The sequence below is a fragment of the Lissotriton helveticus genome, chromosome 11 (assembly GCF_964261635.1).
Source record: "Lissotriton helveticus chromosome 11, aLisHel1.1, whole genome shotgun sequence".
Lineage (NCBI taxonomy): Eukaryota > Metazoa > Chordata > Amphibia > Caudata > Salamandridae > Lissotriton > Lissotriton helveticus.
Window position 1 is genome coordinate 976,656,241 of NC_136072.1, and position 20,250 is coordinate 976,676,490.

The 20,250-nt window shown below is 43.7% G+C and overlaps 1 protein-coding gene across 1 annotated transcript in view; it reads right to left on the reverse strand.

Moving 5' to 3' along the window:
* MYO18B (myosin XVIIIB) overlaps positions 1-20,250 on the reverse strand; it is a 1,710,199-nt gene that overhangs the window by 856,489 nt on the left and 833,460 nt on the right. Inside the window, exons 24-25 of the mRNA XM_078665559.1 lie at positions 14,925-15,053; positions 10,013-10,156 (exon numbers count right to left, since the gene is read on the reverse strand). Coding sequence (XP_078521685.1) covers positions 10,013-10,156; positions 14,925-15,053 — 273 coding nt within the window. The remainder of the gene's footprint in view (positions 1-10,012; positions 10,157-14,924; positions 15,054-20,250) is intronic.

A 20,250-nucleotide genomic window follows, 5' to 3' on the forward strand; every position in this document is an offset into this window, starting at 1 on the left:
CACTGAAGAACCCTCCCAGCAGACCCAGAAGCAAGAAGGCCTCCTGGTTCACCGACAAACTCAAGGACTCCAAAAAGAACTGCCGCACCCTCGAGAAAGCCTGGCTCCGGGACCAGACCACAGACAACATGACCGCCTTCAAACACGCCACCCGCAAGCACCACCAGCTTATCCGCACCACCAAGAAGAAATCACTGAAGGATCGACTGGACAACAACGCCCACGATAGCAAGGAACTCTTCAGCATCGTCAAGGAGTTCTCCAACCCCAGCACCGGCAACAACGACATCACTCCTTCACAAGATCTCTGCGACTCCCTCGCCTCGTTCTTCCACCGCAAGATCACCGACATCCACAACAGCTTCGGCGCACCATCCACGCACCCTACCGCCGAACCAACGCCCCCCACCGCCACCCTCCGCACCTGGACCACAGTGACCACCGAAGACACAGCCCGCACGATGAACACCATCCACTCCGGATCTCCAACCAACCCCTGCCCACACCACGTCTTCAACAAGGCCGACTCCACCATCGCACCCCAACTCCGGAACATCATCAACACCTCCTTCAACACCGCCACCTTCCCGGAGAGCTGGAAGCACGCCGAGCTCAGCGCCCTACTGAAGAAACCAACAGCGGACCCCACCGACCTCAAGAACTTCCGCCCCATCTCGCTCCTCCCTTTTCCTGCTAAAGTCATCGAGAAGACCGTCAACAGACTGCTTGCCGCCTTCCTTGAGACAAACGGATCCCTCGAGCCCTCGCAGTCCGGTTTCAGAGCCAACCACAGCACCGAGACCGCCCTCATCGCAGCCACCGACGACATCCGAGCCCTGCTCGACAACGGGGAAACAGCGGCACTCATCCTCCTGGACCTCTCTGCAGCGTTCGACACTGTCTGCCACCGCACCCTAGTTCAACGCCTCAGCAACATCGGCATCCAAGAGAAGGCACTGGAGTGGATCATCTCGTTCCTCGTCGGAGGAACTCAGAGAGTCCGCCTCCCCCCGTTTCGATCCGAGGCCACCGAAGTCATCTGCGGCGTACCGCATGGATCATCACTCAGCCCCACCCTCCTCAACGTCTACATGAGACCTCTTGCAGCCATCGTACGCCAACACAACCTCAACATCATCTCCTACGCCGACGACACCCAGCTGATCCTCTCCCTCACCAGAGACCCCGACACCGCCAGAACCAGCCTACACGAAGGGATGAAAGATGTCGCCGAATGGAAGAACAGCCGCCTAAAACTGAACTCAGACAAGACGGAAGTCCTCATCCTGGGACCATCGCCCTCCGCCTGGGACGACTCCTGGTGGCCCCCCGCCCTGGGCACCACCCCCAAGCCAACAGACCATGCACGCAACCTGAGCTTCATCCTGGACTCCTCCCTCTCGATGACCAGACAAGTCAACGCCGTCTCCTCGTCATGCTTTCACACCCTATGCATGCTCCGCAAGATCTTCAGATGGATCCCGACCGAAACCAGGAAGACGGTCACCCAGGCACTCGTCACCAGCCGACTGGACTACGGAAACACCCTCTACGCCGGCACCACAGCCAAGCTACAGAGAAGACTCCAACGCATCCAGAACGCCTCTGCCCGACTCATCCTGGACATCCCCCGACGCAGCCACATCTCCGGCCACCTGAGGGACTTGCACTGGCTCCCAGTCAACAAGCGGATCACGTTCAGACTCCTCACCCATGCACACAAGGCTCTCCATGACCTGGGCCCCCAAGTACCTCAACGACCGCCTGACCTTCTACACGCCCACCTGCCAGCTACGATCTGCTAGCCTCGCCCTCGCCGCCGTACCACACATCCGAAGAGCCACCGCCGGAGGAAGATCCTTCTCCTACCTGGCGGCCAAGACAAGGAACTCCCTCCCCATCCACCTTCGGCTGACCCAGGACCATCTCGCCTTCAGGAGACAACTCAAGACCTGGCTGTTCGAGCAGTAGCGGACCCTTTTCCTCAAGCGCCTTGAGACCCTTCCGGGTGAGTAGTGCGCTATACAAGTGTTATGATTGATTGATTGATTGAACTGATCCAAGCTCCACCACATCTACAACTTTGGATCATCACAAATCAGCACCACACTCACCCACATGATCAACACCTTCATCAATCCTCCACATCTCCGAAAGACTGGAAGCATGCAGAGTCAATGTCTTCCTCAAGAATCTGTCAGACAACCCAAGCCGAATGAGCAAGTTCCACCTGATCTCCTTGCTCCCCTAACCAACCAAAGTAATAGGGAAAGCCATCAATAAGAAACTCTCAAGCCATCCTCGAAATTCACAACCTATTGAACAATCAATCAGGATTCAGAAAAAAGCCACATCATTCTTCACAGCCACCAACGACATCCAGACCATCATGGACAGAGGAGAAACAACACAATCATCATCCTTGACTTCTCTGTGGCATTCAATACAGCCTCCACCTTCACACTCATTTGAAGACTCCACAAGATCGGAATCAAAGGTCCAGCACTCAGCTGCATCTGCTCCTTCCTCATGGGGATAAGATAAAAGAGCTTGACTTTCTCCCTTCAATCAGACACCAAAAAGCTAATCTGCGGAGCCCCCCAGGGATCAGCACTCAGCCCGACCCTGTTCGAAGTCTACAAGACACCACTTACCAACATCATCCAATGCCAAGGCATCACCATCATCTCCTACGCCAATGACATCCAAATGATCCTTTCCCTGATGGACAAGACAACCACCACCCGACCCAACTCCATCAACTGCATGACCATTGTAGCAGAATGGATAAGAACCAACTGCCTAAAGCTCAACTCCAACAAGATGGAAGTACTCGTTTTCAGAAACAAGACCTCTCCATGGGTCACCACATGGTGGCCTACACAACTAGGACCAACACCAACACCCACCGTGCAAGCCAGAAGTCAGGGATCATCCTGGACAACAAACTCAACATGATGGCACAAGTCAACGCAGCTAGCGCTACAGTCCTTCCACATCCTACATATGTTACAAAATATCTTCAAGTGACTGTCACAGAACACCAGATTAACCGTATAACAAGCACTCATCACAAGAAGATTTGACTACTCCAGTGCACTCTATTCCGGAATTGACAAGCAAATCCTACACAGTCTTCAGACCATAACTAATCTGAGGCCTATTTCCCTTTTACCATTCTTAGGGAAAATCATCGAAAAGCACACCAACAAGCATCTATCCACCTACCTAGAACACTCTGGTAGTCTCGATCCCTCGCAGTCAGGTTTCAGACCTAAATTCAGTACTGAAACGGCGTTACTGTCGATAACAGACAATCTACGGCTGTACCAGGACAGAGGTTATTCTGTTGTCCTGGTGCTGCTGGATTTATCGGCAGCGTTCGATACGATTTCTCACACCATTCTGATCGAACGACTGTCTGCGAGTGGAATCGGCGGTAGGGCACTGGACTGGATCAGAAGCTTTCTCTCCAATCGCACCCAATCTGTCACCATGGGTGACTTTAAATCGGAGGAAGTGAGCATCTCCAAGGGGGTTCCACAGGGCTCATGTTTGAGCCCAACGCTATTTAACACCTATGTGGCCCCCTTGGCAGGTGTTACTAGAGCTTTTGGTTTTTGTCCAGTGTCCTACGCAGACGATACGCAACTGCTCTTCCCTTTTAAACATCTTACTCCGGAAATTTTACTATCCTTTTCCGAGGGGATGAAGGCAGTTGCAAGATGGATGTCTTCCAACTTTCTTCAGTGCAACGTTGGAAAGACAGAGGTGATGCTCTTTGGTGAAGCCAGGATTCAATGGTCCCCTGAATGGTGGCCTTCTGAGTTGGGTCCAGTCCCTGAGCCTAAAGCAATGATCAAGAATTTGGGAGTCAGACTGGAACCGGAGCTAACCATGAAGCAAAATGTTAATACCACCGTAGGATCTTGCTTTCATGTGATTGGCCTTCTCCGTAAAATCTTTCCTTTCCTCCCTGACTCCCATAGGAAAACCCTTGTTCAGGCGCTGATTATCAGCAGGCTTGATTATTGTAATGGGCTCTTGGCAGGTGCAAGTGAGGAGGTTTTGGACCGTTTGCAGGTGGTGCAAAACACAGCAGCCAGGCTGGTGTTAAATGCACCCCCCAGAACCCCTTCCAAACCACTACTTCATAAACTTCACTGGTTATCAATTCGTCAGCGAGTGAAGTTTAAGACTTGTTGCACTATCCATAAAGGCCTCAATCAATTAGGACCTGAGTATTTGGCGAACAAATTTGTTCCTTATGCCCCCACTCGTGCCCTCAGATCTAGCGACCAATTGTTACTGGTTGTCCCTAAGATAACTAAAAGCAGATTGGGTGGTAGGGCTCTATCTGTCGTGGGTCCCAAACTATGGAACTCACTTCCGCTGTCATTGAGGCTGTGTAAAGACCACCTTCAATTCAGAAAATATCTAAAAACTTTTCTGTTTGGTTCATTTTAATTGGCTCCATGTTCATAGTTCATAGAAAAGCCGGGAAGCATCATTATTGCACATCCAAATAGCGTGTAAAAGTGTGACTTTATTTTTTCTACTGTTCTTTGCTTTTAAACTTTTAAAACTTGCCTATTTGCACTTACTTAATTGTGACACTGGTCACACTGTTTTCTGCTCCCTCCTCGGACCGCACAGCAGATTGAACGCTGTGGCGGCTCGAACCGGGGTCAGCCGCCATCTTAGGGAGGTGCAGGGATCGCGGTCTAGGCTTTCAGACCCTCCCGCCCTCCCGGGGTACTTAAACGCCCTACTTGCACTGACTGGTGATTGATACCAGCGCGTTTATTCTTCCTGAGGCGAAAAGCCGGGAAGCATCATTATTGCACATCCAAATAGCGTGTAAAAGTGTGACTTTATTTTTTCTACTGTTCTTTGCTTTTAAACTTTTAAAACTTGCCTATTTGCACTTACTTAATTGTGACACTGGTCACACTGTTTTCTGCTCCCTCCTCGGACCGCACAGCAGATTGAACGCTGTGGCGGCTCGAACCGGGGTCAGCCGCCATCTTAGGGAGGTGCAGGGATCGCGGTCTAGGCTTTCAGACCCTCCCACCCTCCTACTGTATAAATGTGCATCATTTCCCGTCCGCGCAGCGGGCGGGCGCAGCGGGCGCGCCAAAGGCGTGCCCGTCTGCGCCCGTCCGCGCCCAACCGGGCCCCGGGGCCATAACCCCTGGTCCCTTTCCATCGGCTTTGCGCCCATACTCTAGAAAACAATTACTTGACTTAAGATCTGTCAATACGCATATAACGCACTCCTTTGATTTGCTTGGTAATTTTCCTCTGCATTGCCCTGATTGTCCTTTCCTATTGAATACTCCTGACTTATGCAGAAGTCAGCAACATCTAGTTACCAATCCCTTTCCTCCTGGTTTTACATTCATCAGCCACAACTGTCGCTCTCTACCCAAACATAAACGCAATCTTTTTGATTTGCTTACTGATGAGGCGCCTGATGCACTATTCATTACTGAGTCTTGGCTCAACGATAATTCTGGCCCTGATATCGCCGAAGCATTGCCCAGTGACTATGCTATTGTCCGCTGCGACCGACCTGTAAGGACAGGTGGCGGTGTGGCAATAATTTTTAATAAAAAATACCAATGCCATGCTGATCCCATTACTTTGAGCAAATGTGAGGCTCTCCACTTCAAGCTCACTTTAAACCCCAATTTTACTATTACTGGACTTTTAATGTATTGTCCCCCTGGCACTACTAATTCCTGGTACACTCAATTCCTGGATTATATGGCTTCTGTGCTTGTATCGTCCAGTAACTTTTTTGTCATTGGGGATTTAAACTTGCATTTGGACAACCCCAATGATAAGGCTGCTGATAGCTGCATTACTGATCTTGCTGCTATGAATTTAACTCTACATAACATGGGCCCCACCCACAGGGATGGTCATCTTTTAGATCCTGTTTTTTCAAACTCCTCTTTTATAACAAGTTTTCCTGCCTTACCTGTCCCTTGGTCAGATCATTATCTAGTTAAATTCACGGTAGCTTCCAATAAGACTCAGGCCACATCCAATTCCTTTTTTAATCTTAAAAGGAGAATCTGGAAGAATTTGGACATTACAGCGCTCAACGTAAAACTGCTTGATCTTTTGCCTAAATATCAACTCAATTTAGATAACATGAACCTAGCTGCTAATTCAGTGAATTCTTGGCTGTCAGATGCTATAAATATTTGTCTCCCTCTCACAGACAAGAAAAATGTTGTCCATAATTCTCCTGCCCCATGGTTTAATGAAATTCTTCGCCTTCACAAAGCCCAATGTAAGAGACTTGAACGGGCTTGGAGGAAGGATTACTCTATTGCTGCTGGGCTTACGTATAAAGCCGAATTGAAATTATACCACAAGGCCTGTGCTCACACCAGAGCCACCTATGCCACAAATTTGATTACAGAAGCCATGAACAAATCGAATGTTTTGTTTAAAGTGGTAAAAGACCTTGCTGGCTCTCAGACAGTCGCCATACCCCCTCCTCTTTCGAGTAAGAAATGCGACGAACTTGCTCAGTATTTTACATCTAAAATTGACATAATATATAGAGATATTAAATCTCTTGAGGAATCTATTGACTACCCTGGGCCATCCCCTGTTAGCACGGTTCCCCCCCTGGCTTCTCTGCAGACCTGGCCTGATCTTGTACCTGCTACTCTCTTAGAAATTCTAAACAACATCAAATCTGGCTCACCCATGGATCCCGTACCTATTTCGGTTCTATGCCAGCTTGAATCCTCCCAACTTGAAGTGATCTGCTCTTTGCTCAATGCTTCCCTTGCTTCTGCCACGGTCCCCCATTGCTGGAAACATGCAATGGTTACTCCGCTCCTCAAGAAACCTACTGCAGATCCTAATGTCGCTGCCAATTTCCGGCCTATTTCATTGTTGCCAGCTTTTTCAAAAGTTTTGGAAAAACACATTCATCTACATCTCTCACGTTTTGTCACTTCTAACAATCTTCTTCACTCATCTCAATCTGGCTTTCGCCAAGGATTCTCTACAGAAACCACCCTATTAGGCGTTACTGAGAACATTCGCCAATTATTGGATCAGGGTCAAACAGCTGCACTGATTCTGCTTGATCTCAGTGCAGCTTTCGATACTGTCTCCCACAATATCCTCCTCGATAGCCTTGCCTCTTTTGGCATTTGCGACAAAGCCTTACTCTGGTTTTCGTCCTTTCTTTCCGATAGGACTTTTCAAATCTTTTCAAATACTTCCATTTCGAACACCCACTATTCCCCTCACGGTGTCCCCCAGGGTTCTATTCTTAGCCCTCTCCTCTTTAATCTGTATGTTGTTCCGTTAGCCCATGTTGCACAGCTTTCTGGTCTCAATCTTTTCACTTATGCTGATGATTCTCAGATTGTTTTTTCTTTATCTCAAGCAGATCCTTCTTCACCTTCTTCTCTGCAATCCGGTCTCAGCGACATCTCCCGCTGGATGAGCCGTAATTTTTTAAAACTTAACAGTGAAAAGACGGAGGTGCTTGTCTTCGGTAACAAGCCTGACCTTTGGAGTCCGAGACACTGGCCATCAACCATGGGCGTTCTACCTACTCCTTCTGAACGTGCTAGGAACCTCGGGGTTCTCATTGACAGAGATCTGTCGATGAAAGACCAAGTGAATAAAGTCTCAGCCACCTGTTTTACTATTCTTAGATGGCTGAGAAAGATCTTCTGGATTCTGCCATCTGACACGCGGAGATCTGTTGTGACGGCCTTGGTGACCTCTAGATTGGACTACAGTAATGTGCTCTATCTGGGGGTTACCAAGGCGGTCTTGCGTCGTCTCCAATTGGTCCAGAATGCTGCTGCTCGACTCCTGTGTGGATGTCGGAAATATGATCCTATCACGAAACGAATTAAGCAACTTCATTGGCTTAACATCGAAAATCGTGTAAAATTTAAGGCACTATGCTTTATGCATAAGATTAAAACTGATGTTGCTCCTACTTATCTTAGAGCACTCGTCAAGCCTTATTTACCCATCCGCTCACTCCGTTCTTCTTCCCAACATTTGTTCTGTGTACCTAGATTCAGACTTTCTAGAATGGGAGGCCATTCCTTTGCTGTACTGGGACCCAAATTGTGGAACTCTCTTCCTATGGACTTACGAATGGAGCAGTGCCATCTCCGTTTTCGAAGAGCCTTAAAGACCTGGCTATTTGCCTAATAATTCTTCTCCTCAGGATCAACTATGTGCTTACTGTCAATCAGCGCCGGGAAACCCTTATGGGTAGCTGTCGCGCTCTATAAGATTAATTAATAAATAATAAATAAATAGTTCTTTTAACTTTCTGCACCTTTTTCAGTTTCTGTACCGGCAGTCATAGCGCGGAGATACTCCTTTGGGAGTTTATTCATAGCGCTTTATAAGCCCATAAATAAATAAAAATAAACGAATGCCTGTGCAAGACGAATACCCAACTTCCCTCACTGCAAACACATCTTACCCCACCTCAGAAAGCTCCACTAGGTCAAATCCACAAACGGAGACAATTCAAACTACTCATGCACACATACAAAGGTCTGCCCAACATACCTAAATAAAAGCATACACTTTCACCAGCCTACCAAACACCTATGGCCTGCCTCACTCTCACTCGCACACACCCCCGCATTAACAAAAGCAGAATAGGAGGTTGCTGATTCTCCTACATCGCACCCAAAATATGGAGCAACGTCACACAACACATCAGAGCCTCCTCCTCACTTCTTCAGTTCTGCAAGAAGCTGAAGGCCTGGCTCGAATAATTCTGCAAGGACCACATGCCTACACACCTGCTCAAGCACCTAAATACCCTAAACACCCTCATGGGTGATTAGTAAGCTTCACAAATCAACATAACGTAACATAACATAACATAACATGATCCTGGTTGTTAAAATTAACTTTGTTTAGGATCTGCTTGTATGCTCTACAAATGTGTCTTTTATCGTAATGCTCCATGTAAAGGTTGAAGATGACAGAAGACAGTATGAGACCCCTAAGAGACTCCACAGGTGGTAGGGATCTTTTGTGACCTGGAGGTGCCCATTTGAACAATCTTGTTATGGTTGGAAAGATAGAAGGAGAAGCAGTGAAGATCATTTTATGATGAATCCTAATCAGGACTCCAGGGTACTTATGAGGATGCGAGGGTGGGATGGTTGAATTTGGCCAAGGCAACTGAGAGGTCCCGTAATATCAGGAGACATGGGGTCATCTTGATCTGCGGTCAAGTAGGGATTGTCTACAATCTCTAAGGTAGCTGTATTTTTGTTGCAGTGTGATCTGAAGCCTAACTGTTAGTCATGTACGAAATGTTAGCACTGATGTGCTATTGGAGTTGAATGTAGTGTGCTTTTTCAATAATCCTGTCAATAGAAGGGGAGTAAAGGGCCAGTAGTTGGAGATATCATCGGGGTCCAGTGTAAGTTTCTTTAGGAGTAGAGGATCTGGACTGTCTTGAGAACTTCTAGCAGGATGCCTTGAGTGAGGAAGACATTAACAAATCGGGGTAAATAAGTGTCCCCAGAGATAGCTTTGAGAGAGATACTGCTGGTTGTATATCAAAATATTGTCAGAAATTTAAACTCACGTGAATATCAAGTCCTAAATATTATTTACAAAAATACAGTTTCACTGGACCTACATTTTCTATTACTAACTTCCGTGGGGCTATATCTTTGCAAATGATATTTAATATATAATATGTTTGTCAAATGATATGCTGATGACAATATTCCTGTACCAAACCCTAGAATACAGACTGATAAATTTCCTTTGGAGCAAACTATAGAGGACAAGTTCACACTCCATGCAACTTGAGATGAAGCCCTGAATACCCAACTTTACTGCCAAATCTTACATCATTGGTCAGCTGCACAATGCTGCAAATTTAGTGGGCATGGATAGCTACATGACTTAAAATTCTCTAAACCACACAGCTAGTACTAAGTGATCAGGTTTTTTATAATTTGTTTGAAATTACCTCTTTTTCCCGGAAGCTGTCCTCATTGGCTTGAACAAAGAGGGAAGGACGTATACGGCACAGCAGAAGCCACCACGGCCAGTGTTTGATATCTTGGAATTTTGCAAGATTCTTCTGTATACAATGAAGCGCAACTCTTTGTATCTAATTGAAAGGAACGAAAATGAAAGATACATTTAACAAATGTTTAACTTTTAATAAATTGCTTGCTATAGTTGTTTTTTTTCTGGTCCTTACACAACTGATCATGTTGGCAAATTCAACTGTACATACTTTATTGACTTCAGATAGGTGAAAGAATGGGTAATTTCTGTGTGGATTTTAACGAATGATACACACTTTTTTACATATATATATTTGTAGCATGCTTGCTATGCTACCAAGCTATATTATTAGAATTCCATTTCACAATCTGTTGGTGACAAACCCATCTTTACAGCAGACAGTCAACCCACCGAGCTACCATATTTAGAAATGCAAGTTGCATGGAAAAGCTGTATCTGGTTCACCAACCCACTGAGATGTATTTTAGGAATCTGCTTTCATCATCAGCAGTAAGTACATGTCTGCATCAGAAAAGGCTACCTACAGCCCTGTCATACTGCACCATTTAGTGTGCTGTTTTACCTGTCCTTTGAATGTTTGCTTCCTTGCCCTCCACTATTTTCACCCACCTATTTCATTAGCCCACACAATTCATCTCCCCATCTAAAACCATTTCTCTATTTTCTTCATTGTCTACACAAGCTTTTTTAGAGCATACTGCCAAAATGTGACCTTAACCCAAGAGTCATCACAAGCTTTCAAGAAGTTGTACAAAGATCTTCGCATCATATTTTATAGATTCATCCTAGCCTAATAATAACCAAACCTAGTACTTTTTGACAACATACCATTCAAGGAGTATTACAAAGAGGATTCCTTCACAACCTCTGCATAGGTAGCAGTTAAAGAGGACATATCTGCCCTATCTTTGGAAGAGACAACCAGCTGTCAGCATTAAGAACCTTGCGCTTTAGGGGCATCTACCTGGAAAGGAAAAGCCGTTTGGAGGTAATACTTACACTTGTTATGATTAGGTACTTTCCTCTGGAAATCAGACTTGACCATTCACAAATGGTTTTGAGTTGAATCTCTGAGGTTTGTGATATCTGCATAATACAGCGTACTGAGTAATTTTATTTATTTGTTTAGTATTTTGGTATTTCCTCCATACATTCTGCGTAACACACCAATACCATTTAAAGTTTTAACTTTGAGGTAATTTAAGCTGTAAAATGCCAGAATCCAATAAGCCCTGACCTTCTGGACCAAATCCTGATACTGGTTGGGATATCTATATAGAAGTAGTCATAATTACTGCATCTACAGGCTGCATGATCGTCAAGAGAAAATGCAGAGAATTGCAAAAGAATAGTGAGGGAGGCTTTGAAAGGCCCAAGAACCTGCTTGACATTGACACTGGAAACCGAAATATATCAAAGGGTCTTAACTTTAACAGGTGGGCTAACATGAAAGCAGTAATGTCTTCCAAAACTAATAATATGATTCAGAAATACATACCTCCAAGTGGTTTTCAAAGCATTTTGGTACATGGTGAAAGGCGGAAAGAATTAGCTGCGGATTCTTAGATATTATAAAGGACCCAGTCATAGAAAATCATTGAATTGCGGGAACCATATCAAGTAGCTAATATCTCTATTCCCCCAGATTCACTTAATATCTTAATTATCCTCAACATAGCAGTATGGGTGACATCAGAGATGTTTAAGAATGACTTGAATACTGAAATGTACAAGTATAAATGGGTGCAGCAGGCATTTTATCAGCAATCACAGTTCTACTGTCTTTTAACAATTATTTGGTAATTAATTATGGGTTGCTTGTGAGGGAGGAATAGTGTTGTCCCTACTTATTAGGGCTTCCTGATAGGAATGACAACTTCTTTGATTGTTTATACAGAAACATGGCAAGAACCCGTTCCTCACACATAGTGGCATGCTTCGTCATACAGTTGCTCTTTTGCCACAACTATTGCATCTCAGCAGGTCTGTACCGAGTTCGGATTGAGAGCAGTTTGGTACATATGAGAAGGATAACAATGATTTGAAATTATATTGCATTTCGGGACACTGGATTCCTTGATTCTGTACTGTACCCGGATTACACAAGATTAACAATAGGGAAAGATTGAGCAGTGGATGAGTTAGGAAACCTCCCTCATCTCTTAGTTGTGGATACCATGGTTCGCCATCTAATCATGGGCCTACTTGTCAAAGGGCTTTCATACGGCCTTACAAGGACCTTCCCATATGATTATATAATCTAACTACCCCCTCTCCTCACACCCCATCATTCGGAGTACCTGATTGTAAAGTCAAACCTGGAAGCCAGGGTATTTGACTGCTCAGGTTATTGTTCAGGTAAATCATTCAGAGAGTCAATAACATTGGTTCAATACCATAACACTGCATAATAATCAATAGTGTCTGGTGTCTCACTGTTATGTTAAATAAGGACTAAATACTCCTGGTGTTTGAGTTCATCCCAATTATGCGTTAACTACAAAAGTACACCACAACATTCAGATTCACAGCAAACCACAAACTCATTAGATGAGCAATTTTCTTGTCAACACATTATTCCTCACTTCTTGAGGGAAGAGGAATAAACTGAATTCCAATAGAAACAGACCAGACAGACCACTCACCAATTATAACAAGAAGAAGAGGTTGAGGCCAACAACAGAACCACCCATGAACTGGGTGGTTAAACTCTCAAATGTCTCAAATAATGTAGAATAAAGTGCTCAATAGGTGACTGAGTTATGTCCCTATGAACCAATGAACATGAACCTTTGAAGTGTAAAATAGAACTTCAGTAATGTTTTTGAAATGTAAGATTACACTAGTTTTTATCGACTGACTAGCGGTTGTAGTTTGTGACAATGAAAAAACATTCAAAATTCCCTGTTTACACCTAGAATCTATGTGGTTCCTAAACAGGTCCTAAACGGTCCTATCAGCGATCTTAACTTACCTAATAAGACTTACAATTTAGAACCAGAAGTCTATAATTCTATATCCAGAGCTGAAATTGCAGCCCTAATAAACCAACCACAAACAGAATGTTGATATACTTAACAAGGAAGGAGTCCAAGGTGTAACAATTTTGTCACACAACAGAAAGCCCTACGTAAATATATGTCGGAGATTCATCTCAGATGACCATGGTCATACAAAGTTGCCATACAAGCCCAGTGAAGCCATCAGGAAAGATGTCATAGACTTAGCAGAAGAAGCTACCATAGCAGGTTTCAATGATTACTTGAGCACTGAACCAAGAGTATGTTCTATTACTACCTCCCTAAGAGTCACAAAAAAACAGAACACCCATCCTGTTTAGATCAATTATCTAGGGCATAGGGTCTCTCCTTAAACATGGACACAATCCATGGACTTTGTTTTGCAAACGGCAACTGATAATCGCATCCAACTTCAACAGGTTGTAAAATATGTGGGAAACAGTAAAACCAGATGTTCATTGTCAAGTATACCATGATGAAAAGACAGAGCAAAAATAATTTAAAGCAGAGGTTCTTTTCATTCTTTTTCTGAAAAGGGATCTCCCTCTTGTTGCTGGGATTGTGATACGAAAGGGAACAAAAGGTACTCCACTTGCAGTGATTAATTTGTAAAACAATGAGTGACAGGGCCCAAAGCTCTGATCTGGCAGTGCTATTAAAAATCAACACGCCGATTACCAATGGCCTCATCAATCCACTACCAGACACTGGGACCACTTTATCCCACTTTTGCCGGTCCCTGCCTTTGTGATGCTTTTTCTGTCTTTTTCTTCGTCTTTCTTTCCCGTTTGTGTTTTTTTCTCTCTCTTGTTTGCAGTCAATATCTCATGAGGAAAAATAAATGCCTGTCCAGCTCAAATTAACCTCTGCCCACTTGGAATTATATCCCAGCCTGAAGCAGCTGCATTTACCATTACCACACATATAAGGAATATGACTTGAGGATAGTGAATACCTCTTGCTTAATATCGGGTGTGATAAAATGTGCATCCCCAGGGAAAATACTGTCAGACGAAACCTGCCAAAATGTATCTGAGGAAGTATACCCAGAAAAAAATGAAACATGCTGATAATGGTGTAGTATGCTCCAACATCATGACGTTATACCCCATGTAGTAGATAAAAACCTCAAATAGGTGATAATTACTCTACATGAAAAAATCCAAACACCTCACTGGACAATGGAAGAGTCATAATGATTCTGTAAGACGCAATCTGGTTCGCGTTAGTTATGTGCATTTATTTTAAAATCTACCAGAAGTTCCATGGGTTTCCCTGCCATGAGTTCCCCATTCTCTTCCAAAAGTCCCACATTTATGAACCCATTCTGGATCCACACTTATTTCCAGCAAACTCAATGAGAACAATGATTGGTGTTCTTTTTGCTCATGAGTCCATATTTTCAGGTTTGTATTTGCTGTCATCAAGTCAAACCCTTCACCATCGCAAGCCATGCTCCCTATCGTGTAAAAGTCATCTTCACATAACTTCATAAAAAATTCAAAACATGTTTCAGATGGCATTTGAAGTTGTCTGCGGGCAATGATCTGAGATCCAAATGAACGAATTTTTAAATATTAACTAAAACAAAACACACTGACTTTAGTTTAAATGCTTGGTGAACGGAGAAATACACTGTGCAGGAGGATACATTTCAGATAACATTTCTTACAATAATTTTGAGTGGAATTCAGAATGCTGGTACTTGTAAAGAGACATCCAGTGTATTGGCAAAATGTCCTTCTGTGTCACTGTTTGCATAATGATCTGTTGATGTTTATTCAGCTTATTTGGTGATGGCATAGTAATAAAAAATAATCTGTTTACCTTCAAACTTCTAAACTTCTGTCGGCAGAGGGATCCTTTGCAAATAGCCTGGAAGAGGACCAGTTTTTGGGAAATCAGCTTGTCACGCTGCTTCTCTAGCCTGGCCAGCACACCAGACTTCATGAAGACCTGAAAGGAAGGGTAACACATCTTTAATTAATGATGCTGCAAATCTTTCGGTGATTTATTAGATATGTCAGGCTTAAAACTATATGTGCAAGGTGGAAAAAGTAAAACTGGAGAGCATTACTACTACAGAGCAGTTTTACGCAAAACCCATCATGTGCAATCAACCTTACTTCTACACCAGTCATAGTTGTGTAGTTACACTTCTGCAATTTGTATAGGTTTTGCTGATTGCCCCCAAAAATGTACAAAAGGCTACTCCCAATGAAAACCGTGTTTGTACCAGACCCCACACACAGCATATCTTCTTTTAATTTTAACAATCATTTCTATAAGAGGGCGAGTCTCACCCTAGAGAAGGACAAATCCCTTTGTTAACCCAGACAAGAAAGTTCATTCCTTGGCACCTCCAGAAAGGTTCTTTTTTATGATAACTCCTTCTCTTATGGCACAAAAGTAAACAACGGCCTTTCCTCTTCCTCTTTTTTTCTGTTCCTTTTTCTGATGTTAGTTGTTTTGCATATTATTCAAGCACTGGTGGCACACATTTTTGAGGGATGCGATGTGATGTGAAGTGCTTAAATCTTACAAGTCTGACATTAGGTTTATGGTGTGCCCGCTTCTTTTTGCTGACTTGCTTTGCTCAGCTTCATGTTTCCTTACCTTCCTCCAATGCTCAGCACTTAAGCTGACCCTCTATACTTCTGTTATTAGCTCGCGCCCCTATTAAGTTCCTCTTGACACATAAGTCAGCTCAGAGGCTCTTGTGCTTCTCCCCTCCATTTTCTTCCTGCTGTGGGAAGTTTGGCATGCTGTAGTGGTTTATCATGTTGTGTTTGAGGTTTGTGTTTCTGTTCTTAACCATATCTCTTCTACTCTAACAGTCGTGGGGGCACTTCTTGTGGTCGTCAACAATGATGACGAGTTTATCCAGCTACTGGGCCTTGTATTACAGATGCAGGTGATCATGCGGAAGAAGGGTTCTCCTGCTGTTTGCCAGTGCAGCATATGCCTATTTCTTTGGTTGGCCCTACAGGCAAAAGCTTCTTCATGCTTAGGCAGTGATGCTTTAACTGGCCCAGATGTTATCTGTGGTCCTGTCTTCTGTTTACTTGGCATTGCTCATATTCTCCTTTCTTTGTTGTGATACTTATGCTCTCTGGCGGAAATGAAACAGAGGCCTGAGGCTTTGCGGGTTCAATGATTAACATAGCTGTTGTCAATCATGTTTTGCCAGTAGCTCTTTGTGTGTTTGCTTTTGGGATTTCAAGAGGTTGTTTTCTGTTTTGTGGCACTTGATGTGTGTTGGTCAATTGGGGGTTTCATGGTTGGTTGATTTTCAGTCTCCCGATCAAGGTATCTTTGCTGTGCATTTGAGTGGTGCATATTCTTCTCGCTCAAAAGCCTGTACAGTATTTCTGCAGTACTTTTCTGGACCACAATTATTTCTTTCAGCCTTATGGTTGCAGTTTACAACAGGTGTAGGAATTTTCATTGACTGGACATTGTAATGTAATTGCGTCATTTTGCTACCGTGGAGTGGTCCTTGTTTAGTTACTCTTGGCACCTATGCTCATCTCATTGAGTCAAGTGTGTAGGGTTCCTTTTGGGGTACTGTGGCTTTTTGTACAGCTTTGCGCTTGCTCTTTTTGGGAGTACCCCTAGACCTTGCTGTAATCTATGCATGATTCTGTTGGTTCCTGTATTCAGACTCTTAGGGGGTTTGCCAGCTGGACTTTGTGATCAGAGTAGTTTTGTTTTCTGGAATTTCATTGTGTTTCCTCCTGGGTGGACCCCTCTACACCCACTTTTGCTGTCTTTCTTGGCTATGGTGGCAGAGTAAAGGGCTGCAGTGCTGCTACATTCTCATAGGATTAGGACTGTAAGGAGGAAGACTAATAAGCAAGTAATAGCTTTGTCATCAGTGGGAAGGTAATTCACTAGTTTCCTATTGGGATTCACTGGTTTCCTATTGGGAAGCCTCAGTGTTTCACTTCTTCTGGTATCATTCTCAAAGCAAAGACAATTTTACAAGCAATTAAACAGCATTATCTTCTGCTCAGGCATTAATAGGTGTTGATTTCCTACTCACAATTATACCCGGATCCTACGTCACATGTTGAGTCTGCAGGGCAGTGTTGCAAAGTCATCCTTGTGCCAGGGGCACCCCCATTTTTATTGCTGACTGGTACTGGTGGTATCTGACCCTAACTCTCCCTGGGCTCTGCCTAACCAACTCAGGGCCAGTGTTATACTGGAAACACACTTAGAATACAGTGAAAACATCTACATACACTAGGATACACTATGGGTTAGGGTACCCCTATGATTGGTATGACCTCCCCTAAAAAGCCCTAGTACATAATAGAGAATGGGGATTAAAACTACCTTTAAGTCCCAAGTATATAACAGGGCATGGCAGTTTGTTTTCCGACACGAGAGGTCGGTTTCTACAGAGCAACAGACGCCGTGAGGGCCAGACCTTGCTGCACGCTAAACGTAATTAGTACTATCGCCATACTGTCCGTGAACACCATTCTGGCCCCCGGTCATCAAAAGACGCTTTTATTTTCAGAGTGATTGTCCATATCGCCGAATTTTCTGTGGTTATCCAATTACCATCCTCACATATATCCTCCTTATCACTTAGAAGTATTTTTATCGACGTTGAAGGACACTATTTTCTGCTCATACTTGAATATATCTATGACATATAACGACGTTTGGATTACAAGGCTCTAAAGAACTTCGTGTGTAATTTAATCAGCTTTTCTTCACATCCTGAGCTGCCTAATGCCAAAGACGGGTCACCTGATGAAGGCTCCCAAGCCGAAACGCGCGTAGTGCTATCTACCGCTTTGCCTGCATCATGTCTTTCTCCGTTTCTTCTTTTTTTTTATGCTCAATTATGTGTGCATTTTTATATTTAAATGAGAAATTCCAAAAATAATATCAATTCATTATGAAATGTATTGGAATGTATCCAAAAAATGCATATTTACAATAGCCGAAAAAATATATTTTCATAAATAATAAATACTGGAAAAAAATGCACTTGTGCAGTTGGTGATAGTCTGTGTGTAGTGGGTTAACAGATATATATATATATATATATATATATATATATATATATATATATATATATATATCTATATATATATATATAGATATATATATATATATATATATATATATATATATATATATATATCTATATATATATATATATAATTGAATTCTTGTCTAGTTATAGACCTTTCCAAACTAGATTTTCTTCCCTATGTATAACTAGCATATCTCTTATATAGGGGTCCCCTACTTTCCAAATCATGGCAGTTTAGAGTCCAGTAGCCCTTCCCGCCCTTGCATGTGTGCACTGCTGAGGCCTGAGGTCAGTTTAAAAGTAGCCCTTTGTTGCAGGACTTCTTTTAAAATGTCAATTGTACCCAAACTCGACTTTAGTATTTGGACACTTACAAATCAATACACTAAGATGTTTTGGCATTTTAGGTATCCCCAGAGTCTCCCATGGATGTCCCAGTGGTGGGGGGTCAGGTATTTATGAAGATAACCCTTATAAAATAGGTTTTATATGCCTTGGGTTCAGTGAAATTGCACATTTCACTGCCAAATTATAGTAGAGTGCTTCCCATAATTGGCCTTTGTGCTAGAAGCACTGTAGAGGAAGGATCCGCAATATTTTTACATATTAATAACCTCTAAAGTCTCCACTAGGTGTGCCAGGGGTTGAGGACCTGTATATATAGGCAGGGTCCTAAAAAAATATGTTTTATAAGCCCTTATGTTGGAGAAATTGCCCAGTTAATTTTTCCCATTGCATATCACTAGCCTCATAGGTAACATGGCAAGACGTTATTAACTAATAATTCCCGCTAGGAGAATCATAAAAAATATCATTCAAGGACTTACTAGAATGGTATTGATAAATCCAACAACATATATTGTTGAATTTATCCTAAAATGAACAGACACAAAGTGATAAGACTTTCTTATCTGTAAGCCAAAATGCTGCCTTCCAGTCCTCTGTCCTGATTGGTCAGAGTTAACTTGATTGGCCAGGCTGCATTGATGGGGTGATAATAACTAGCGCCTGGGGTTAAAGAGCCATTTGTGAGGAGAAAGTTCTGCTACACAGGAAAGCCAGAGCAGGGGGAGGGGTTGTAAACAATAATCTTCAATCGAAGGAGGAGTCAGGCAGGAGAAACCCGTTTCATGTACACTCCTCTTTGAAGCCAGTCAGATGGCAGGCTTAAGGAAGGGATGTGCAGATGCCAGGGATAGGGAGAATATGGAGATGAGCCATCCTGGAGGTTGATTTATTTAGCACTTACCGCTTTGCTGGAACTTCAACCATATTGAAATTTGGAGAGATAGTGCTCTCTGGGAGACCATTGTGCCACACTTTGGAGGAAATGGCCATGTTCTGGGGTGTCACCCTGCACCTCATTGGACAGGAGTGCCCTTGTGTGTGACCCCAGAGAACACTGAATACGTATCTGAGAGGGGCAGGCCCTCTGAGATCTACTGCTTGAAACTACAGAAGAGGAAAGGTTCCATGATGGAAGTTTGATTTGTACTAACTAGGCCCAGCACTCTGACTAACTGCACCTGCTGCACAATCTGTAACTACAGCCCTGTGGATCAAACCTACTTCAAATGGACTAAAGAGTTGACTTCCTGCAAGCTGCAGGTTAACAGAGCTCACCTGGACCATCAGCATCAAGAAACCCCAGCCTGGAGTACTACCAGTGAATTAGTAAGGTTTTGTCCAATTAGATTGTGGGAATTGAAATCCCAAACTTTCCGGGACCATCTTGGAGCTTCCAGACCCTTGGAGTAGGTTTTGGACACTATGGGACACTGAAAGGAACTTCAGGAAGAAGTTCCAGAAGTTTGAAGAAGTTTGGAGCAACTTTGGAAAATTGCTCCATAGGTGGACCGTGAGCTGGCCTGCTGTCCAGGTTCGTCCTGTTGAAAAGCTCCAGAGGTCCAACTTCAAGAGTTTGACCGGGAGCAGGTCAAAACCCAAGCTGGCGAACCCTCACTGAATCCTGACTGATGAAGTTTATTAAGGGACCCTGGGAGAAAAAGCTCTGTAAAGTGTTCTGTATCCAAACATAGAAAAGGTGACTGGGACCACTGCGAAAGTCACGCCGCCGACCTTCAACCGCGAGCCAGC